Raw genomic sequence first — 24,437 nt, forward strand, 5'->3', positions numbered from 1 at the left:
CTTTGAGCAGAGGAGATGGCTTTCATGGTGATCATGACTATGATACATGAGACATTCTGGTTTATATAGTTAGATATAGTCATAAAATAACATAATGACACCACTTCATAATTTATATAATAGTGGCATGATTTTTGTGGTGTCATAAATAATGATTTATATAGTTTTAATATACACTCAAAAAACTGTTCACATGAGTCATCATTTTATAAGCCTTATGTCTCCACCATATCTCCACCTATTCCCACGGTGTAGGGCTCAAATGAAAGCCCTGAAGCCATACTACAATGTGCTATAAGCATGTCCTTGAGGCATTTGTTTGTTCTCACACAATATCATAGATAGTGAAAAATGTCAAAACATGCAGACAGTTTTTTGAGCCACTGTATGTATGGTCATGTATGTCTAGTTAGGGTCAGTAAAGTACTTCTCAGGGGACTACCTCAGGCCATTCTTGACCATTGGACTTCACCACTCTGCAGGCCACAACCTGCTCCAGTCTCAACCACCCAGCAGTTCATACTGCTAAGAGGTGCCAACAAATTCATCCGATCCCTCATCCTTGTCTGACTCTTTGGCCCAGCAATAGTCATGTTCTGGTTAACTACTGTCAGACGTGTGAACTGGTGCCAGGATGGCAAGCTAGCACTTCTGAACAGACGTGGGACTCATGTCCAGTATACATGGGGGGTTGATTTTTCTTCCACTTAGCAGCTCATACTGGCTTGTATTGTCCTGGAATCCAATGCATCATTCATTTCTAAAATGTCCAAGGGTGACAGAATTATAAACAGTATGTGTGAGAGGGATTTAAATCTTGACTCCATATAATGTTCATGCAGCCAGCTCCTTCTCACTGTCACTTCTCCTCCTCATTGTTATATTCCTCTCACTCACCTCAACCTACCTATGTACAGATCTGTCTACTTCTACAATAGAAGTCATCAGGGATACTTTGAAGTCACTCTGTGCTGCACTTCAAGTTCTCATGTGCTGTGTTCCTGGGAGATGAAAGGTTATGTCCATTCATGCCTGCTGAAATAGGGGAGGTTGCTACTATGAAGGTTTCTGGGCTAGTTGGTGATGAGGAATGGGCACAGGCAATGATTTATTCTTTATTGAAAAACCTTTGGGCATTAGTGGTATGTTATTGACATAGTTTGTATAGTGTGTATGTACAAAAATGTGCCATAACTCACTTCCTGAAGGCCTGAATAGCCAGACATGACAATACACTGCCATACTACACCAGGTAATGAGTTTGGGCCATGAGCAGGCTATGATTGAGTGATGGGTGGGCAATGGGTGGGTGATGACCAGGCAATTAATTTTATCTGCAGACAAAACTTGAAGTTTTGTCATGACATTCTGTTACTGGTGAAAACTTCAAATTTTCAGGGGCATCTAATTGTTGGACAAATCTTGATACATTAGGGCTGCTCAATTCCTAGGCTCAGTTCACAGGCTCAACCCAGCAGAGTTCACTTGACATTTTTAAAATGTATGCAACCCTGCCAAAAACCATGCCCACACAACCTGACCTGTGATGGTGTAACCAACACAGGCTGAACACATGGGAAGCTGACCAGCTGCAAGACAATGATGGGGCAGGTGGTAGTTTGGTTGCCAGTGATGTACCAGACATTCTGGATGGCGGCATCATTGACTGGAGTGAGCTAGAGAGGTTTGACAAAGGTGTCACGCCAACTGGCTTCATTGAAGAGATTGATGTACTCAGTCAAGGCTCAAAGAGTGCATCAGGGTGGAATATCAATGCACTTTTGACATCAGAAGGTGTAGCCTCAATGTAGTAGTCAGAACTATTTTTGCCATGGTAGAAACATAGTTGAAAAGAGCTCACAATACTTTTTGCCTACTTCTGCCAATTCCTTTCTGCTCCTGACACTAGGGGCACACAAGGAGTACTTGGGCAAATTTGCATTTTCAAGGTTTCCCATGCATCACATGACTTCTGGTTCAAAGTCATTGAATGGCAAATGCAGAAAGGTTCATCCATGCAAGTCGGGTTTAAGTATTAGGGTGTCACCAGTAGGCTGTTTCTCTTATTGACTCATGTTTACAAGAGCTGCTGCCTTGCATCAGCCCTGATGCTTATCACCCTCACTTATACTCTGTTAAGATGGGCACCAAACTGCTCTCATTCAGGCAGTCTGATGAGGCTGTGATGGCTGTTCTATCAAAGAATGGCATATTGGAGATTTTTGACACCAGGTGGATGATCAGTGCTGATGGTGCTAAAGGTGAGATATGATCAGAGTTAAATGCAGCATGATACATCTGAATTTTGGTTCACAAGTGATGTGTTAAGGTCACATGCTCAAGGGGGTCAGATCACAAGGACTTGGCCTCAGCTCATATGCTATGCCCCTTTCCCGAGTATGTGCCCTTAATTTCTGGGGGCTAGAACAGTTGTCTGGATTTTCCAGGATTTGACTAGGGTGGACAACAGATGTCCAGATCTGAAACAGGAGATAAATCTGGTGAATGTCCAGATGTTACTTGGCCAAGCAGATAAGACTAATCTGGACGAAGTCCAGACTAGAAACTAACAGAGGATAGACTACCTTAAGGTAGAGTTGGAAATGTAGTCTAGAATGCAATCCTAAGACTTCAGAATATGACAAGAGACTTGTCTCGAGTCTGGAGGACACAGGAATGAGCAGGAACTAAGATGATATTTGAACTGGAGTATTTCTGAGAGTTACAGGAGGTTTATATACTGTAGGTATCGTATAGGAATCAATCAGCAAACATAAAGGCTATGTATGAAGCATATGCAAAGTCTATTAGTAAGTAGGACAGATCACAAATAATGAACACCAGAAATGAAATGTATGTAATGGATCAATAATCAGAAGGGAAACATGGTTAACCAGAGTCCAGAGACAGGGGAAGTCTAAATGGGGTTGGGTGCTGATATAGGGTTTGGATTCCGGAAGGAAGATATAGATCAGATCATTTGAGATCTGGATCTTAGATCTGGATATCCAGAGAAGTGGATTTAGAGTTGAGAGTCTGGAATGGCATATGACATAGTGCATGCAAACAGCCCAGGCAAGACTAGAGGCAATGTGAGAGATGTGTATATTTCTCATTGAATGCCAATGTACACTCATTTCTTTCTGAACTTCACACAATTACCACTTGCACTTATCATGCATTTTTCTATATTTTTTGGACCTGCTTACACTCGTGAACTGCCTTGATATCATTTGTTACTTTTTGTCCTTTGACTCATCCACCTCCTTATTTTTTTCCCTTAGCTTACTTTTTTTTCTCATTACAGGTCTTGAATAATAGTATGCTTGGCTGCCTTTTCTGATTTATCCACCTTGAGAATCATGACCTCCTTATTCTCCTTGTTTTAAGTGTGAATGAGCTTTCTTACATCTTATTATTATGCAAATCAAGGCAGATGAGTTGGGATAAGGAGATGTTAAGGAACCCAGTGATTTGCTGATGCACAAGTCTTGTAGTTAATATTATAAGTTGGTTAGTTGGTTAATTGACTGAGCTGACTGACTTTCTATATATGAGATTGCCACAACACTCATTCTAGACTGACTGACTGACAAGAATTCATCCTCACATAATAATTGTGGACTGGACTTTCTCAGACTATGATTAGTGTGTGGGAAGAACTATTTGTGGGCATGATATTATAACTCGGCACTGTAAACAGTGTTGTGTTGGCACTCATGAATTGAGAGACTTGGTTATGTAGTAACTGAAAAAGGTAAAGCTCAGGCAAGTCAGCCTCAAAACATGTTATAACACAAATTTCAAAACACATAGATGTTACTTCAATAAGAACAAAAAGAAAGCCAAAAGATACCTTGGGTTTTTTGTAATGTGTGGCACACGTTTTCTCAAGGTAAGTGGACATGGTTCTCATTTGATTAGCTGATCAAAATGTCATTCTGGGATGATAACTTATGGCATTCTGGGAAACAAGTGCTATTAGGATATCAACAATAAATTTATGCTGGGTTTCTTCCACTAGTTCTCTTTTGCAGGGTTTCACCCAAGCTTTCCAGCACTCAGTGTCAGTTTTGCAATCAACAAGCTCCAATCCTGCTCTGGAAGTACTGAAGGTTTCTCAAACACTGGTGCAGGGATTGACTGGCCTTTCATGTCAGAGTCATTTATCAATGGGCCACAATTAGATTTTTTGGTAGAGCCAGAAGGGTAATTAATGTCCTCCAAAGTGTCATATATTTCTTCCTGGTAAGCCAGGGAATCAATTGAATTGGTTGCTTATATATCTTTGCTCTTTGACATCTAGATATGGACAAGGACAATGCAGACATAATTTGTAGGAGAACCTATTAGAGTAGAATTGAGGGATTGAAAGTAGTATTCATATGATTCTTCCATCCATTTCTGTCCTTCACCCAAGAATCTGTCAGTCTGTCTGGATGTAATACTAAGGAACCTCTGAAACCAGAGAAGTGAAGGTTAAAGTGGGTGATTTTCGAAGATGGAAAAATAAACAAATCACCTGGCACAATATCAAAGATAAGTCCAGTCTTGTACTGGACAAATTGTCCACTGCTGAACTGACCAAAGGAAATGACACAGCATACTGAATCATCATTGGCATCCAAATGACTGGCAGTGTTGCACTGGATGTTAAGTACTAAGCTAGTATAGGGTGCAGTGACCAGGTGCTCACCCATTGGTAACAGTGAGCATACTAAGTCAAGTTGGGAGTACACATCAGGAGGATATTTTTCTATTGCCTGTGCTATGAGCCTGCATATATCTCCAACAATCTCTGTCAGAATAGAGTACTGCTTTTGATTGGCATGGATGGTACTAGATGCATAGGGAATCCTTTGTATATGATTGACCCGGGATTTGCCCATCTTGTGTAGCAGGTCTGGATGGATACCAGTGAAGGTGAGGACTTTGGACTATGGGGGAAACTAAAGCAAGACCTGGATGTGAGACAGAACTTGACCCTAATGACAGCTACTGAGAGAAGGTCCTTGAAATGACTGAGGGAGACTCCAAAACTGAATGGGCGCTATAGGATGCGCAAAGTGTGAAGAAGACATGCACAGAAGCGTGCTACTGTGATAGAAAGCAAGAGCATGCACAATGGGGGTCTAAAGTGTAGGTGCTAGAGCTATCTGGAAATGAAATCCAGTGGAGAGAGAATCGAGGCAATTGCATCTATGAAGGTAGTGTGCAAGTTCCAATTTTTAGTACTTTCAAACTGGCTCAAATGCACAAACTACTGCTACTACACAGAGGTGGGAGGTACTAGGATAAGGTCCTTTAAAAAACTCTCAGTCCCTTCTCTATATTGGGTGCTAGGCAATGCTTGTTGCATGGAGGTGAAGTGAGTAGGTAGCGATATCTGTATGTAATAGTGTTTTGAGCCCATGCTTGCACATTTATAGTGCTATAATTGGCCTGGAAGGTATGTCAGAGTGATAAGAGTATGATAAAAATGCACCAGTGGACTTTAGCGAGGACATGGATGGGTGGATGGACTGTAGCGGAGGACCTAGAGTGGGCATGCAGGATATGCAAGTGTGTTCACATGCACGCAGCAGTCGCATGTCAGTGTGCAATAGCATGAGTGTCTTATCCAGAGGATCAGAACCGGAGTATCAGTGGAAAGGGGTGGTATGTCATCCAGTAGCAGTGATATAGAGGAGCAAGTCTCTACACTGGTAGGAGCTCCATTTCCCTGGGATGTGAATTAGATTGTACCAGATGTGAGAGAGAAAATATATACCTGTTCACCATATCTGGTAAAGTAGTTGAAGTGCATCGTTGGAAATGTTCCACCTGAGTTGAGGGAAGAGTCGATAGGGGCCATATGACTAGGCATCTCCAAATTAAGATAATCCTTGAGCTGTCTGAGATGGTCATTGATGATTGGAGAAGTTTGTGAGATAAAAAGACCTAGGAGCTTCCCATCCTTGTCAACAAACTTGACATCCTGGCTGAAAGCATTCCCATGAATATATGAGAATAGATTAGAGTAAGTAAACTTACTGTTGGATGAATTCATGAGAGATGTGTAGATACTGACCGTCTTTTCTAATGCCACCAGCAAAGAGTTCATTCATCTAATACCAAAATTTAGTGCTGGATTGGAAACATTATACAAGATAGCTTACCTTGGGCTGAATATCACATAGATCAATGACCCTGGTAGTCTTCATAGCCTTCTGTCTCTCCTGACCAGTCCACCAGGAATAATTCTCTTTATTAACAGGAGATGGACCAAAAGCACTCATGCAAAGAGGTGACTTAATCTTTACAAGCTGACGGTCAGCCATCTCCACAGAAGATTGATTAATAGAAGAGAGGTAGTTGGGAGAGAGAAACATCAGGAGACAGTAAAGGACACCATATATCTAAGTCTTGTTTGGGAAGATTATATGTACTGGAAGAAATCAGATCTTTAGATGACTCCATCAATCGCAAGTTTGAAAGTGTACTTGAAAGGGAGAGTAGATAGTAAATCATCACATGCTGATATGTCTAAGAAGTTTAAAATGATATCTTTAGAGCAGCTGTCCAGCCCCTTTGCAAAGATAAGGAATTAAAGTTGAGACTGAGACTGAACATGTATTCTAGTCAAGAGCCTGACTATAGTAGCCACATGCTTTACAGTCCCATCTTCTTTGGTCCACACTATGTAGGCTGAGCAGTTATTCAAATGACATCATAACATTACATACTTTTGGGAGAATAAAGAATCTTTGAAAAGATGATTACCATATCATGAGTCACCTTGCTTCAATGAATAAGCTGTCCAGCCATTCCTGCTACTGCTATAAGTAGCAGAATATATGGTGTCCCTGATAATGATAATCTTAATACATCCGAAAGAAAACAAAAAGACACAGCCCACCAGCACATGCAATAAAGGCTAGATGCTGTCCCTGCTTTGACATATCAGAGACTGACCCCCTGGATAGCCCCATATCTTTCTCCAGCTGGGTAAAGCTAGTGTTGGGTGAAAGTTGAAAACCAATTGACAGACTTAAGTCAATAGACAGGCAATGGTGGAATAATCAAGAGCATACAAAGCCAAATGAAATGCCAACTGGATATTGTCTAGCATGGAGATAAAGGAGATATATTGGCTGTTTTCATTATTAGTCTGGCACTTGCAGATCAGCTTTTGCAAAGTGAGGTCTTGTGCAGAGGTAGGATTGAGAGTGGTGCATGTTTTCTTCTGGATAATAGTGTTAAGAACCATGCTGCTCAAGGGAGAGAGAGATTGACTCAGAGGGGCTTGGCCTTAACTCATATGCTGTGCCCTTTACCCAAGTATGGACCCTTCATTTCATATGAGGTCCAATGATGGTCCAACAAAGTCCAGAGGACTTCCGGAGGCTGGCTACTCTGGTAGAGTGCTAGAGGACTTCTGGAGGAGCATGGGAAATGTTTGGAGGAGCACAGGAGAGTTCCAGAGGAACACAGGAAGTGCTCAGGAGAGTTCCCACTGCAAGGTAATACTTCTACAGAAAACAGGATAGAAGGATAGGAGGTCTGAAGGTCCAGAGGACAGGAGGACAGGAGGACAGGATGATGGAGGACAGAAGGACAGGAGGGCAGGACGTCCAAGGGTTAGGAGGACAGGAGGATAGGACGTCTGAAGGTATGGAAGGAATAGGGGCTACATCAGACTCTATATGATGTAGAAACAAACAGAGGTAGACTACCCTAAGGTAGAGTTGGAGTGACAGGGATTGGACCTAAGTCCAGAAAGAGGGTAAGTGCTGGAAAGGTGGAGCTCCAGCCTAGGGAATCAATCCCTAGGCCTGATGGATAGGACAGACTTAGGTGAACCAAAGTCTGAGAGAGGATTGGGCAAGTAAAACAAGATCTAAGATGATATTCAAACTGAGGAAACTACAGGAGTATCTACAGGGGTTATATACTGGAGACTATCTGAGGGAATCAGTAAGCAAAGGAGCAAGGCTATGTACTGAGCATGTGGAAACACATTAGTAAGTAAGACAGCACATAACTAAATGAACTTAGAGATGAAGACTCATACAAGGATCAATAAGCAAGATGGAAGAAGAGGTAACCAAACACCAGAAAGGCAGAGATGTCTAAATGGGGATAGGCACAGGATATTGGACAGAGGGCAGGAATACATCCAGAGATAGTTATGGTTGATATCCGGAGGTCCAGAGATCTGAGGATCTGGAAGGTGAGGTAGATACAGGACTGGGATATGATGAGGTGGATATAGTCCTGAATCCAAGACAAGGTGAAGTCTGGATGTCTTGCTAGATGGAGTGCACATAGGGTGGACAGGATAGGGTGGTATGGATCAGGCTAGCAGTGAGGATCCAGAGGTCCAGAGCTCAGGGGTAAATCTGGAGTGGAATCAATCCTACTGAGATGTGAAGCACACAGCGGAAGGAGATCTGGCAATGAGTTGGATATGGGGTCTAGATGTAGGCTTGGAAGGTGTGGGAATATTATGGAATGTAAGTCTGGATTGTGAGATATGACAAACAGCCAGAAGATTCTGGATATGGTTGAGATTATCTGAGGATGACAGGTTTGCTAACTGTGCAATTCTGGTCAGCATTGTTGGGTCCAGAGGAGGAGATCCATTGGTTTGCCAGGTTGCCTCTTCCCCTTCATTGCCCATATCCTCTTCAGATTTCTCTTCACCATTATTGATATGGACCCTTTTTCTAGGAGGACCCTCAAAAAGTTCCACTCTCTTTCTATTTCTGCGGCAGCACTTGCTTTTAGCACCTGTGGCTCTTCTGGATGGTTGGCATCTTTCTGTCTTTTTCAATTCAGAAACTCTGGAGGACAAACTTGGAGTAATGTGTGCAGCTGGCTTGGGGCTAAAGAGAATCAATTTGACAAGTTACAGATTGGTATAGACAGAAACTCACTGGCTGAGGGGTGAATGCTGGTCCTAGGGTGCAGCCGTCTCCCCATCTCATTTCCTATACTCTCTGACTGATTTTCTTGACTCTCTGTAGTGGTAGAAGAATGGTTTGATATATGGTGGTCCTCACATTTGGGCTCTTTTGTGTTTGATAACAGGAATTCATAGAGATGTGTTGGGGCACCAGATGACAGATAAGAATTGATAATCTCAGGCAGCAAATCTATAAGCTCAGTGATAGTCTGAGTGGACAGTGATGTCCAGATATTAGCAGTAGGTGGCATGTGATGCATTGAAGGACTGGTAAAGAATCAATACTTAGTTCTCTTAACTGGTCAAGTAGGTAATTGGCACCTACCACAGAGCTCTCACATGGTGGTCATGCAGCTTCCACATGCTTACTGTAAGTTGTAACTCACCATGAGTAATCTGAGTCCTAGAATTGAACTTGCTGTGGCTTACATCTCAAATCTTGCTTTGGTTCATCTCAGAGTGGATCAGACACAGTCTACTCAGAGACAGCCTAGATCACTTGCCTTGGGTTTGAAAGAGGGCTACCAAAGTCCCCTTTTAAATCCACAAGAAAAGTATGATTATCTCTTCTTGTGCATACCTAACTTGCAATTAGCTCTGCTATTATCAAAGAACACATTAGTACTGGAGGCATCAGGTGTGTTCTAGCTGTGGCCACAATTCATTCATACTGATATTATTAGACATTGGGTTCATGCAGTGTCACCTGTGGATGTTGAGAACTTTAGGTAATGTGTAATTAATCAAGTTCAGCATCTCATTATGGGCCTCATAAACCTCAATGTGGTCATAGTCTAACACACAGGAGAGTTTATCAATAGAGAAGAACTTGTGATCTTACAAAACTCTAGTGTTTATGATTTGTTTAATGCTACATATATATGTGGATGGATGGATGGATGAATGAATGAATGAATACATTTTCTGATACTCACTTGCCTGACCTTACCTCTGACTGACCTTGATTGACCTTTGAACCAATGGATAACTTCAGTGTACTTAATTGACTGACTTCCATGACTTCAATGACATAGTTACTGAATTCATGACATCAATTTCACAATCTAGTGACCCAATGGGGAAACTGTGCATAATTAGTCAGGTGTACAACTCCAATCCTTTTGTGCTACCACTGAGTCAAATGTTAATGTTTGGTTGGAATCGGAACTTGCATCAGATAAGATGCAAGCACAACCATAGCTTCCAGGTTTTGTAATACTATGGACCAGTTATTTCTATTAGTGGAGCATAGTATAAATACAAAGTACTATAGATTGAGTGGGAATGGTATCAAATGGATAGTCTCTTCACTCATTTTGTGACTCATTACCATATGTTTGGAATTTTACCCCTTTTGGTATTCTCTTGTCAAACATCAACATTTGGTATTTGAAATCTCACCATCCCTGCATTGAATGCAAACATTTGGCATTTTTTTACTCTCACTACCCCATTGTTTAATGTAAGTGTTTGGCCCATCTCCAAATAACACACCCTCCAAAACCCTAAGGGAAGTATATTTATCAGACCACTGCCAGTGGTCTGATGATTCTAAAGGTCAAGACCAATAAGATCACTTAACCCTAAGGTGAGTATATTTATCGGGTTTACTGCTACTGCTAGTCTGATGATTCCAAAGGTCAAGACCAATAAGATCGCATGCAAGTAGATGTAAGACATGTTTCGAATGTTGTAGGGGCTACACCATCATGTTATGTGTTTGTCTGAGTGCCTGCCCCTCTGGTTGCTGACAAAGCATATTACTAACCAACAAACAACAGTAAATAAATGTGATAAGTTCTCACCACCATCACCACAATATCAACTTAAATATATATGTAGTTTAATCATGCCTCTATGCTTCAAATACAACTTGCAAGGCCTTGACCCCAAAGAGAAGCAAGCATAACAGAAAAGAAGATGGCTTGCCCAATAGGTGGAAGATCCTGAGAGTGCAGAAAGGATCAGGGTGCAAAATCGCACAAGCAAATGAGCTCAGCAACATCATGAGAAAATGTTAAAGGAGTCCCCTGGCCAGGGTCCACCTCCTCAATTTCATAGGCAGATACCAGTGACTACACCTCCTGGAGTTCCCTCTGTTCAGCACTCTACTCCTGCACTTCCCCAATTCATATCTATCGAAGATAGCCTCATAGATCCTGTACTCAGGAGCCCTGTGCCACCCTGTCATATGGTAGATGCTGATGTCATGACTAATCCACCTCAATGCATCTCAGATGCATTGCAACCTCTATCTCCTCCCAATCTAGACTTGATATCTGGCATCCTCAGTGTCAAAGTACTGCAACAATCTAAAATGGTCACTTGGGCTGATGGGTGCAGGACAGTGCTTCCCTGTGTCATGAGCAAAGGCATCAACATATACAAGGACACAGATGTTGCCATGGTGCAGTTCCTCTCCAAGTTTTTGGAATCGAAACCCACCTCTAACAACATTGTTCACCTCTAACACAATGGCTTGACAAGATGTCAATTACAGCAATCCATCAGTGAGGCCCTTCACCATAACAAACCTGTCATTATCTGGGGAAGTGGTAGTGATAGTGCCCCTGCACTGGATGTAGAATATCTAGAGACTAATTTCAGGATATTGCCCCTGATACACTGTTACCATACATGGTCAGTCTGCTTGTTTTGTTTACCCTACAATTCAACTTTCCCAATAGATGTCAGCAAACAAGTAATGGATTTCGCACATTCCCACATGAAAGGGACAATACAGCAATTCCTAGATGACATAAACAACCCATCCAAAATCCAATACATACTCAACATACCTCTTTCCCATGTAGGTCTCCCACCAGAGCTCCAGTGAGTTCAACATTCCCTTTCATGACTATTTCTAACTGCCCACTTTCTAGCCTTCTAGACCATGGCCTCATATATGGCTGGAACAAGACCACAGTTGATTGTCCCATTGAAAGCAGCAAAGTGCACCCAGACAACTTCACCACAAAGTCCTGGATATTACTTCACCAGGCAGGGTTCATGTCCTACCCTCATCACAATGCTGATAGTGCCATAACATTTGTCCAGATCAAAATGGGTATCAAGTTCTGGGTAGTCTTCCACCCCAAACATGTGCTCAGTCAAACAGTCCTTCAAAAGGCACAGATGTTATTTGCCAACTTTGCCAGATGCAGAGGTCATCACACTGTTGGACAGAGACCTGCTATAAGTGTCCTTTGACACTTGTTCTGGAGTTTGCCTTATAATTTCAAGTTTTCAACCTGCTGGCCAAGTTCGTGCTGTGTATACTCCTAACAAATCATTCACCACTGGTGGACACTTGCATAACTTTGGATCTTTACATCTAACTGAGAGCTTCCACTACATTGATGCTCACAAGGCACAGTTTCTTACCAATCAGGTGCACAACAATGCTCTGGAGACATTCCAGAGGATGATGATAGCTCTTCCACAACTCTCATCTAATGTCAGTAAGTCACCAAATTATCTTGCATTGTGGTTTTAAAGTGCTTTGAAGAATTACATCACAGGGCACTTGTTGGCCTCTGCCTGATGGTGATCAACTGTGACAAGTATAAGGCTTTGAACAATGACCAGGGATACAAAATCATTGAATCAGAGAGCACCAAAAGAGTGGTCACCATCGCCACAGTGATCATTCATCATTTCTACAAGGATATGGCCACAATGCAGCAATCCTACCAATCCAGCAATCAAAGTGACCCAGGTGAGTTGGTTTCACAAGATGAACTTTCATCATGTCTTCAACTGTTACATCTCTCACTTGATGATTACATTTTTCTTGTCATCCAATTGTACAACTAATACCACCTATACTACTTATATTCCAAATGTCAGAAATAATGTATACAATAGCCACCAGCCAGACATTTGACCAGGTCTCGCACAGCAGACCTACTGTACTTGTGCACTGATGCAAAACATTGACCAACATCATATTTTTCCATGTTTGAACAATGGAACTCAGTCCAGGGTTTCCTGTATGGTTTTAGAGTTAGCATTTGTTTGTTGTTTCAATGACAGTGGGCACTCACATGACCTGACTTTGGTGTGTACATATGGCGGTATCAGATTCAAATTATAATACATTCTCTGGAATGATCGGTAGAGGATGTTGCGGATGGTGACATCAATCTTGGAGCCATAGAACACACCATCTCCAGGGTTGACTTGCCATGTTCCTTGAAATTGATTATCAAGTGCTTTGGAGAATTGGTCTTCCACAGTGTTCCAAGTCTCGATGGTGCTGAAATAGTTGTTGGGGTGAGTGAGTAGTTCAAGGTGGAACATGAAACCATGAAGGCCATAGGTGCATTGCATGAAATAAAATTGTGTGCCAATCTCATCTTCTATCTGTGGGGACAGGCAAAAATAACAACTGCTTGGATGTGCATATTGGGGTGGGTTCTGCACCTGTTCATAAGAAAGGTTCATCAGTGCAAAATTATTAGTTACCCCTTCAGGGCCTCCACTGACTGACTTGACTGACCTTCTACATATATTTGCAATCTCAATCTTTCAGCACCTCAGAGTTGTCCAGGACTGGCCAGACCAACCTTCTACACATGATGATCTCATACATTGCCTCAGAATTGTCCAGATTGACTTGACTGACCTTTTACATATAGTGATCTCAATCTTATATCGCCTCAGAGTTGTCTGGACTGACTTGACTGACCTTCTACATAATATTAGCAATCTCAATCTTACATCATTCACTCAGAGTTATTCAGACTGACCCAACTGAATTGGTGCATACTTGACCTGGGCAGTTCATGGGTTTCAATACCCAATTCTCTTTCTCCATATCAAGAGTGAACATGAGTCTCGGAAGGCATCAGGCATGCTGAAAATGGGACTTCTGTCAAAATTGGTGTGATAAGGAAAAAAAAATCATGAAAAGTCACATTTAGCTTCAAGGTGATGGTGTTCATACTAGATTTTGATTCAATTTGGACCAACCATGATTCATTGATTGCCATTGCTTAGCCATGAAATTTGTCACGACTCCCACTACCACAGAAGTTTCCAAGACAGTGAATCAGACTTTCTGGCTCCCACTCCTCAGGAAGAGGGGCTTAACAGCAGCTTTATATCAATTTACCATTCCTTGCCCTTGTTGTGACCGCCTGCTGATGGCACTCTCAGCTCAGAGATGTTGTAGGTGGCCTCCAATACTGTATGTCCAATGGTAAACACATCTTACTCTGTGTCCTAATTTTTCATTGCCAGTACATGTTAACAACATCGTCCATGGTGACCTCACTGGTGTAAGTCTCATCCAACCATCCACAGACTTGAGAATGTTTCTCACAGTGTGTGAAGAGACAGGGAATGTGATGGTGGAATTGATATAATAGGTGACCTGGACAGCATTATCAGCCTTTCCTGTAGTGATATGTTGAATAATAGCCCTCCTATAAGTAGAGGCGAGCTTGGATAGACACCCTTCACAGAAGTTTTCCTTGTCTGTGTGACTTTCTTTGATGAACTTGGCCACAGTGGACTTAGATACTCCAGTTCTAGAGGAAATTTGACAAGCAGAGAGGCCAGAATAGGAAAGAGAGAGGATATTATCCCTTTGAGCAGGGGGGGTGGCTTTCATGGTGAATATAACCATGACATATGGAAATTTTTGGTTTGTATAGTTAGATATGGTTTTAAAATGACATAATGACACCACTTTATAATTTATTTAATGGTGGCATGATTGTTATGGTGTCATAAATGATGATTTATATAGTTTTAATATGTGCTCAAAAAACTGTTCGCATGAGTCATGATTTTGTAAGCCTTGTATCTCCACCATATCTCCTCTGATTCTCACGATGTGGTACTCAATCCAAATGTCATATGCCATTCCGGACTCTCAACTCTAAATCCGCTTCTCAAATGATCTGATCTATCTTTATCTCCCTTCCGAATCCAAACCCTATATCAGCGCCCAACTCCATTTAGACTGCCCCTGTCTCTGGACTCCAGTTAACCATGTTTCCCTTTTGATTATTGATCCATTACATACATTTCATTTCCGGTGTTCATTATTTGTGATCTGTCCTACTTACTAATAGACTTTGCATATGCTTCGTACATAGCCTTTATGTTTGCTGACTGATTCCTATATGATACCTACAGTATATAAACCTCCTGTAACTCTCGGAAATACTTCAGTTCAAATATCATCTTAGTTCCTGCTCATTCCTGTGTCCTCCGGACTCAAGATAAGTCTCTTGTCATATTCCGAGTCTTAGGATTGCATCCTAGACTATATTTCCGACTCTACCTTAAGGGTAGTCCATCCTCTGTTAGTTTCTAGTCCGGACTTCGTCCGGATTAGTCTTATCTGCTTGCCCAGGTAATATCCGGACATCCGACAGATTTATCTCATGTCTCAGATCCAGACATCTGTTATCTGCCCCAGTCAAATCCTGGAAACTCTGGACGACTGTTCTAGCCCCCAGAAATTAAGGGCACATACTTGGGAAAGGGGCACAGCGTACAAGCTGAGGCCAAGCCCTTGTGATCCGACCCCCTTGAGCACGCGACCTTAACACCAAAGCCCTGAAGCAGCACTACAATATGGTATTAGCATGTCACTGAGGTCTTTATGTATTCTCACACAATATTGTAAATAGTAAAAAATGCAAAAACATGTGGACAGTTTTTTGAGCCACTGTACAGTGCAGCTCACTTCACTGACTTTGGCCTTTCCATCACCCAGTCTGTCATTGCCTCCTGGACCTCAAACTTACAAGGCAACTTGTCATGGATGGCTCCTGAGTTATTCAGAGAGACATGCAATGGATCCCCTGTATGGCTGACAAAAACAAAGTAACATATTGCAGGCAGGTGCCAATTAATGCTGACATGTTGATAATATAGTTATGAGTGTGATTAGACTCTTACAGGAAGATTTCCATACTACTACCTGGGAGATATGGTGATAATCCACCACAAGTATACTGCCACTCAACCTTCTCAACAATTATACCCTCTGTGCCTTGACAGACACTGGCACCTCATGAAATGATGCTAGTTGACTCTTCCTCAGGAACATCCATTGGCGGAGTGCTATTGCTTGGGAGCTTGGTTGCATATGAGGTAGCACAATCATGTGCACTTTCTCATCTGATCTGATTCATACAAACCATGATGTTTACACTCCCCACATACTCATACTTCACTCACTGTATAAATTGCACAATATTCACAATAATGACAATTATCATCCTCCTCACACTTAGCACAAATAAGTGACCTTGGCCCCTGTTTGAAAAGATGTCTAAGGTGACAAATATGCCCAGCATGAATGTCTTGAGAAATATCTTGGCTGGCTCAGAGTCCATCCAGTCAGTCTTTAAAGTCAGTCAAGTCTGGTTCCAATATTTGCTTGGTGATTCACTCTATTCTGGATCAGAGCTCTTTTACCTTGTTATAATAATACTTGAGGATGACCTTCATTATTCTGAGGCTTCCCTGCTCTTTAGACAAGTGCTGGGCACCTCTTTTGGTATGGTAAGGGTAAGTTCCATGGTTCGCATTTTTAACCATCTTGTTACTAGCATGTTCTTCTCTTTACATACACTCCCAGCTGCTGCCAGTGCTTCAAGGACAGTTCTACACCATCCTATGCACCAGTATTGCACTCTGATTCCACAGGTAAATCTCTGCTTGTTATTTCATGTTTGGATTGTTTTGATCCATGAATTTCATCCACCCATTTTATGGCCAGGTATGGTGGATCATATGACTCTGACAATGTCTTACTATACTCTCTGGATGCTGCATGTGCCCTCTCATCAGTGGGTTATTATATTGATTTCTGCATTACCTCCACTCAAAGCCTGCCTTGGTTGCATTTTCATGGTCCTAGGGACTTCCCTCAACTTTCTGCTCACTCATGTATACTTATGTGACATATACAAATGCTTGACTGACACCCAGGCCCAGGCATTTTATTCTGTTCTATTCTTCTATTCCTCTCCTGCTCTCAATTTTCTCCCTCAGCTTCCAGTACCCTTTTCAGTTGATTTCTCGTTATCTAGCAATATTCTTATTCATTCTGGTCTTGGATATCTTCCCTATCTTTGTGTTGAACACTTTGTTTGACTTCGCCCTTGGATCTCTTCTCTCTCTCACACACACACACACAGTTGAACACTTCATTTGACTTTGGCCTGGGATCTCTCTCTATGGATATCTAGCTTGTAATTTCCAGCTAGTCATCCATTTACACAACATTGAACACTTCATTTGACTTCCAGATATCTTCTCTGCAGTATGGCTCATAAAAACAGGCCAGCAGTCAGACCTCTGATGGTCAGTCATGGTAATGCACCTCGCAAACCAATCAAAGCCATGTCCATTAGTTGACCTGCTGAGACAACAACTACTCAGTGGATCATCAAGAATACCAACTGCCTCAAGCAGTTCAACCTTCCCAGTCCCCTTTCCTCATCACTGACAAACTGCCATATTAAAAACCACATTCTCCACATCATTTGCAATCCTTCATACACATTTTTAAATGTCATCTCTCATGGTAGATTGGTCGTCTCTAAGAGGACCAAATTAAGACTGCATCTGTGAAGAGTGCAATATCTGGACGTACCATTATGGTATTTTACTATTCAATGTCTCTCTCAAGGACTCAATTGGCAGGTTTTTGTCAACCCCCATCACCTCATCAGCCCTCATTATGGTATCCTGGCTCCTCACCCCATCTATCTCGATGCCAAACATCCCCACCTTCAACATATGGACAGCGATGTGTTTACCCAGTATGAGGATAGGGCCAAATACTTTTTCTGCCTTCCATTTTCCCAGTGTGTGTTTACAATGGGTGGTCTGCTGTGGTGGCTTGCAGTGCACTATGGGCCCAATGACCTGTTTTCATCTGCCTTGTCTGGACCATCCACTGATGCTTCCATACACTGCAATATTGATCGCAATGGCATGGACATCAACAATACAATGACAGAAGATCACATCAATTTTCTGATAGGCCTCACCAGTAACAACCACTCTTGATGGCCTCCTCTGAAGTTCTTTGAGATATACCAGTCATGGGAAGGAGAATGGTCACCGACTTGGGAGACCTAGTTCTTGGAACATATTGCCACAATTCATAATCACAGTAAGCTTGTGTTCATCCACTGTGCTGACTGGTTCAAAAAACCTTGTTGACACACCACAATTGCATATAGTGAAGAGAGTACAGCTGGAACTGAGGCTCATGTGTGGTGGTTATGCAAACAGGTTGATGATCTGCATCCTTTCATGGGTTCGTTCACAACTTTAGCTTAGGGCAGCAAGCTTGTTTATTACCATAGCCTATTACTTTGTTCATTTTTATCCACAGACTGTATAACACACATGCATAAATGGTTTTTATAGTCATTAGTGATCACAGAATACATAACTTGTTGCAAGGATGGCAACTCCGTCAGGCAAGTGTCAGTCCTATGTCAGCCAAGTCAGTCATTTTATTGTTGAAACATTACCACAGTCCATGGATAATACTCATTACTACTATCCCCTATGGTCTATTTGTGATTTTGTCTACAGCACTCTATTTTAAAGTCATTGCTTAGCTCCTTCACTGAGTATCTACATACTATACTAGCATACTCCAAGTGAAACGATACAAATCCATTGTAAAATGTGGAGATCACATTTTCAGTGTGACAGCAGCAAAAATCATGATTTGGTGTCACCTGCCATGGCTGCTGACATCGGACATTCAATTTTAACAGTGCATTTCATTGCAGCTGCAGTCTGTGACTCTGTGAGCTAGTGGTAAGCACTGAGCAGGGCTCAATTGCCATGCCATGGGGCATCACCAAGGCAAGCTGTTGTCATCTACTGACCACAAGTATGAGTCTAAGATCCAGGCTGCATTCATGGATGTTGCAAATGGCACTGTTACAGTGCCCCACTCTTTTTCTCATCATCACTGCAGACCCCTACATGGCTGTACTTCTAACACTTCCTTTTCACTGTGCTGCTTCCTCATGGTCTCTCTTATCTCTGACTCACACCCTGTTTTCCCATGAACCTTCCATTTCTACTACTAGTTACCCTTTGCCTAGCTTGGTCTGTGCACAATTTGTTTACATATATAAACCCTAGCTACCACTTGTATTTTCTCTAACTTGAATCTACTCGGTTCTCTCTGATACTTGAACTCTAGCTCCTTGGGAAGGAGGCTAGCCATCTGTCCCATTTGAACTCTAGATCCTGCAGGAGTCTAGATGATCGCTCCTGAGGGAGGCATTGACTTGATAAGGCTTAGTCCTTGATTGGCCTTGATCTTGATTCCTTTATTGGAACAACACTCTATCCAAGTTCATAACAGGCACCTGCAAGAATATCTCAGTAGCTGCAAGGGTACACAAGGTATGAATATGTATTTTTTGAGTTCCTCCAATGCTAATTTCATTGTACTGGTCACATGACAGACTCTTAAAGACCAAAGCAAGGGTCTGCATGTATCTTGCAGGGATTATGCCAAGTTATGGCAACTCCTCCAGTTATCTGAAGAGGATGCTGTGAAGGATTGGCAGGCTCACAAATCTGGTGCTGCATGCACTGTGTACCCTCATGATCTATGTTCCTGGGTCAATGAGATTAGTGGAAGGCTTCCTGGGAGGAATTGGCATCATTGTTACCTTGCTTATCAGAAGAAGTCTATCTCTACTCACAAGCCATGGAATCTAGTCACAGACTTCATGATCCATCTATGTATCAATACTCACATCCACATACATTCCCTCAACAATATTTTACACTGTGTTAATAATTTGAATTTGGTTCTATATAATTCTCCATACATACCATATCTCACAAGTTTTATTAGTAACATCCTAACCAATTTCTGTTGAAGTTCATGAATCACAAATCTAATGTCTGCCAAGTGAACTGTAAATTCGGCCAGTGTGACTGTTCATTACTATTCATGACATGAGCGTGACTCATGAAATACAGGCTCATCATGAATAGTAAAGGATAGTATTTATGGAATAATGTGAAGCACATTACATCAATATTGCTCATTGTCAAGCACATGGAAGGTGGTCAGTTGGTCATGATATCAATTATGGAAAGTGGTCAGTCAGGTTAATTAAGTCACCATACCAATTATGGAGGGTGGTCATTCAGGTCAGGAAAGTCAGTCAGTGACTCATGGAACATTAGCCAGGTGCTGCTTACAAAGAACATTGTGGTAGTTGGAGTCAGTCATGTGATCTACTTATGTGTTAAGGTCACGTGCTCAAGGGGGTCAGATCACAAGGGCTTGGCCTCAGCTCATACACTGTGTCCTTTTCCCAAGTATGTGCCCTTAATTTCCAGGGGCTAGAACAGTTGTCTGGAGTTTCTGGGATTTGACTAGGGTGGACAATGGACGTCCAGGTCTGAAACAGGAGATAAATCTGGTGGATATCCGGATGTTACTTGGCCAAGCAGATAAGACTAATCCAGATGAAGTCCAGACTAGAAACTAACAGGGGATATACTACCCTAAGGTAGAGCCAGAGATGTAGTCTAGGATACAATCCTAAGACTCGGAATATGACAAGAGACTTGGCTCAAGTCTGGAGGACACAGAAATGAGCAGGAACTAAGATGATATTTGAACTGAAGTATTTCTGAGAGTTATAGGAGGTCTATATACTGTAGGTATCATATAGGAATCAGTCAGCAAACACAAAGGCTATGTATGAAGCATATGCAAAGTCTATTAGTAAGTAGGATGGATCACAAATAATGAACACCAGAAATGAAATGCATGTAATGGATCAATAATCAGAAGGGAAACATAGTTAACTGGAGTCTGGAGACAGGAAGTCTAAATGGGGTTGGGCACTGATAGAGGGTTTGGATTCCAGAAGGAAGATAAAGATAGATTAGATCATTGGAGATCCAGATCTCGGAACCAGATATCTGGAGAAGTGGATTTAGAGTTGAGGGTCCAGAATGGCATATGACATTATGGAACATAGTCAGGTGCTGCTTACAAACAACATTACATTCCTTGTCCTTACTATGTCATTGTCAAGCATTGACTCTACCTAACACTTGACTCTACCTAGATCCAAGATCTCTAGTATGTAAGTCAGACCAGACAATTGTTGTCCCAATCCCTATCATTGAACCCCATCATTTGACAATTACCCAGATTCAGACCATAGAGGAAATATGTGCTAGCAATGGACATCGCTTTCAAGAAGCAGCACCCCTTCTCTCCATTAGATGTGATGGTGATGACTTGCAAGATATTTACATAGGGATTCCATTCATAACCTTTTCAATTCCCATACTGAAAGACACCATTGTCTGCCTCTTGTATGAACCAGATGTTGACGAAATGACCAGCTCACAAAAATGTTTTGCCCCTTAGCCTTTCAAGTCTTCTCCACACTCCTCCACACTCTCCAAGGCAAACCCTAACCTCTTCTGACCTCCTCATCACATTCTTTCAGGGTGCACCACTATATACAAATATGGATGAAGAGGCCTTTGGGTTAAAGTCACCCACTATAGAATCCTCAGATTGATGGACCTTTGCATCAGGGACCTTGTTGCTGTCACTTCAATTGTTGTACTTTTACTTCCCTGGTATTGTAGGTCAGAATTACTGGATGTTGCACATGTATTACATGGATGATCATTTTTCATGTATATTTTGATATTCCCCAGCATGTTATGTGTGTACTCATGAAATTCATTTTTTGTATTACCTAGGTATATGGCTCACTGCTGGACTAATTCAGGTTGCTACTTTGATCATATCAATCACCTGTGAATTCAGTAGGTCTCAATATTGGTGATTCTGTCTTTAAGTCAGGCAAGTCAGTCTAGCTCAACTATTATGTTGAATCTTGATATGTTCAGTCCAGAAAATGTGTCAATTATTATATAAGGCCAGGATCACCACATCCCACTTATGGTCTTTTGCATTGTCTTACTCAAGTCCTTTGAAAACACTTCTGCATGATCAAAAGCACATACCCACTACCATACCTTGCTTCTTGTCAAATATTGGTGTTCCACATTTCTTGCTCTTCACTTTGTTGCCACATCAGATGTTCTGTTTGACATTCACTTGGACTTGCTATTGACTGTTGAACCAGCATGTTCAACAGGTCCAATATTAGTCTACTTCTAAGACCTTTGCTTCATAATTTGATGCAGACATCCGCTCAACAGCAAGGTGCAAATGCACTTCCCAAGCCCTTACATGCTCCCTCCACAACAACCATGTAAGTAATGGATCTCACCAACCATGTCAAACTCTCTAACATCCAGTCCAGATCACCTATGAGCAACTGCAACTTTCTCTACCTGAGAGAGACCAACTTGGTCCTCTTCTTGGCCATGCAGACAGTGTATCCCATTGCCACTGAGGTCAAATTGGATTTCAAGCACAAAGATCCTGACCCCAAGGAAATGTTTGAATTGAGATTTGAACTGTCTCAGTATTTACAGATTGTGGCCACCCTGGATGACATGGAGCTCAAATACACAGGTCCTCTCCTTCAGCATCTTTCCACCATTCAAATAGTCACTTGTGAAATAACACATGCTCTTTCCACTGAGAAAAAGACTAGCTGGCAATGGCTGGAGATCACCCTCCATCATGCTGCCTCTGTTTTCAGTGTTGATTGCCTCCTCCCCTTGCACTTTCATATGCTACCCCTTCTGTTCACTTATGGTTACACTTGCAACCACAAGGCTCACTGGCATGCTTTGCGATGTGCCAAGAAATCAAGGCTGGCATTTCAGTCTTTTAGGTCTGGTGCACTTGCTTTATGGACATGTTCTTGTGAAATATGAGGCTGCCCACTCATATATACAAACTTGGAAACATCTAGATGTTACTTTGGTAAGAAAAAGGAGGAGCCAAAGATACCTTGAGTTTTGTATGATATATGGTGTATGTTTTCTCAATGTAAGTGGACATAGTTCTAATGCAATTGGCTGATCAAAATGTCATCCTGGGATGATAATTTATGGCATTCTGGGAAAATCAGCACTATTGGGATATCAACTCTTCCAGTTCTCTTTTGTAAAGTTTTACACACTCTCCCCATTCAAGTGCTCACACTAGACCTGCCAGTCCCTCACAGTTGCAGGGTGTTTCTCTCAATCTCATTCCACTGTTCTACCAGCTCAGAACCAACCTCTCTTGCTGCCTTCCTTTGGTTCTTTGGTTCTCTTCTTCAGAGTCTTAGTAAAACCCCTGGGAGAACTTACCAATAGAGAAGGACTTGTGATTTGCTTACAAAGTATGGATCAATGACTGACTTGCCTCACCTTAATTTAATTGACTGACCCAACTTGTCCCAAATAGCTACAGACTTCCATAACTTCAATGACATGGTCACCGAATTCTATGACATAACTTCTTTCCTTTCACCCTCTTCAACCTCCTATCTATTGTCACATAGTTGTCAGTTCTGTTAAGAACTATGCTCAAAGGAGAGAGAGACTGACTCAGAGGGGCTTGGCCTCAGCTTGTATGCTGTGCCCCTTACCCAAGTATGTGCCCTTCATTTTAGAGGAAGTCTGATGATGGTCTGACGAAGTCTGGAGGAGCATGGGAAATGTCCAGAGGAGCGCAGGAGATTTCCGGAGGAATGGAGGAAGTGCTCAGGAGAGTCCCCACTGCAGGGTAGTACTTCTACAGGAAATGGGATGGAAGGGTAGGATGTCTGGAGGTCTGGAAGTATGGAGGACAGGAGGACTGAAGGTTTGGAGGACAGGACATCTGAAGGTACAGGGGGTGGAATGTCTGAAGGGCAGGATGCCCAGAGGTACACAGGACAGGATGTCTGGGGGTCCAGAAGGAATAGGGGCTACATTGGACTTTATCTGATGTAGAAGCAAACAGAGGTAGACTACTCTTAGGTAGAGTCGGAGAGACAGGAAGTGGACCAATGTCCAGAGAGAGGGTAAGTGCTGGAAAGGCAAGACTCTAGCCTAGGGAAGCAATCCCTAGACTTGGGACAGAGACATAGGGGACAAATCTGAAGGTCTGGAATTCTGGCCTAGGGAATCCATCCCTAGGCCTTATGGAAAAGGACAAGACTCAGATCGACTGAAGTCTGGAAGAAGATTGGGCAAGTAGAACAGGATCTAAGATGATATTCAGACTAAGGAAACTACAGGAGTATCTACAAGGGTTATATACTGGAGAATATCTGAGGGGATCAGTAAGCAACAGAGTAAGGCTATGTATGAGCATGTGGAAACACATTAGTAAGTAAGATGGAACATAAGTAAATGAACTCGGAGATGAAGACTCATACAAGGATCAATCAGCAAGACGGAAACAGAGATAACCGAGAACCAGAAAGGCAGAGATGCCTAAATGGGGATAGGTGCAGGATCTTGGACAGAGGGTGGGAATAGGTCCAGAGATCTGGGGATCCAGAAGGCAGGGCAGAAACAGGACTGAGATATGTGAGGTGGTGGA

General features: G+C 42.1%; 4 protein-coding genes across 4 annotated transcripts; 3 read left to right on the forward strand and 1 right to left on the reverse strand.

Moving 5' to 3' along the window:
* Positions 1–5,734: 5,734 nt before the first annotated feature.
* On the reverse strand, positions 5,735–6,371 carry BJ212DRAFT_1485977 (uncharacterized protein; the record flags this gene model as incomplete). Its single annotated transcript, XM_041341056.1, has 3 exons — positions 5,735–5,981; positions 6,034–6,107; positions 6,159–6,371. The coding sequence occupies 3 exons, from the start codon at positions 6,369–6,371 to the stop codon at positions 5,735–5,737; spliced, it is 534 nt and encodes a 177-aa protein (XP_041187724.1).
* Positions 6,372–10,961: 4,590 nt separating this feature from the next.
* Positions 10,962–13,234, forward strand: BJ212DRAFT_1303730 (uncharacterized protein; the record flags this gene model as incomplete). The annotated part of the gene is made up of 7 exons (XM_041333474.1): positions 10,962–11,405; positions 11,448–11,587; positions 11,642–11,779; positions 11,830–12,113; positions 12,191–12,209; positions 12,469–12,665; positions 13,068–13,234. 7 exons carry the CDS (start codon positions 10,962–10,964, stop codon positions 13,232–13,234), a joined length of 1,389 nt encoding a protein of 462 aa, XP_041187725.1.
* Positions 13,235–16,237: 3,003 nt separating this feature from the next.
* On the forward strand, positions 16,238–16,610 carry BJ212DRAFT_1303731 (uncharacterized protein; the record flags this gene model as incomplete). Its single annotated transcript, XM_041333475.1, has 2 exons — positions 16,238–16,480; positions 16,551–16,610. The coding sequence occupies 2 exons, from the start codon at positions 16,238–16,240 to the stop codon at positions 16,608–16,610; spliced, it is 303 nt and encodes a 100-aa protein (XP_041187726.1).
* A 107-nt stretch (positions 16,611–16,717) lies between these two features.
* Positions 16,718–17,163, forward strand: BJ212DRAFT_1485979 (uncharacterized protein; the record flags this gene model as incomplete). The annotated part of the gene is made up of 3 exons (XM_041341057.1): positions 16,718–16,861; positions 16,910–17,062; positions 17,113–17,163. 3 exons carry the CDS (start codon positions 16,718–16,720, stop codon positions 17,161–17,163), a joined length of 348 nt encoding a protein of 115 aa, XP_041187727.1.
* Positions 17,164–24,437: the final 7,274 nt, after the last annotated feature.

The sequence above is a fragment of the Suillus subaureus genome (assembly GCF_016647635.1).
Source record: "Suillus subaureus strain MN1 chromosome Unknown BJ212scaffold_47, whole genome shotgun sequence".
Taxonomy (NCBI): domain Eukaryota; kingdom Fungi; phylum Basidiomycota; class Agaricomycetes; order Boletales; family Suillaceae; genus Suillus; species Suillus subaureus.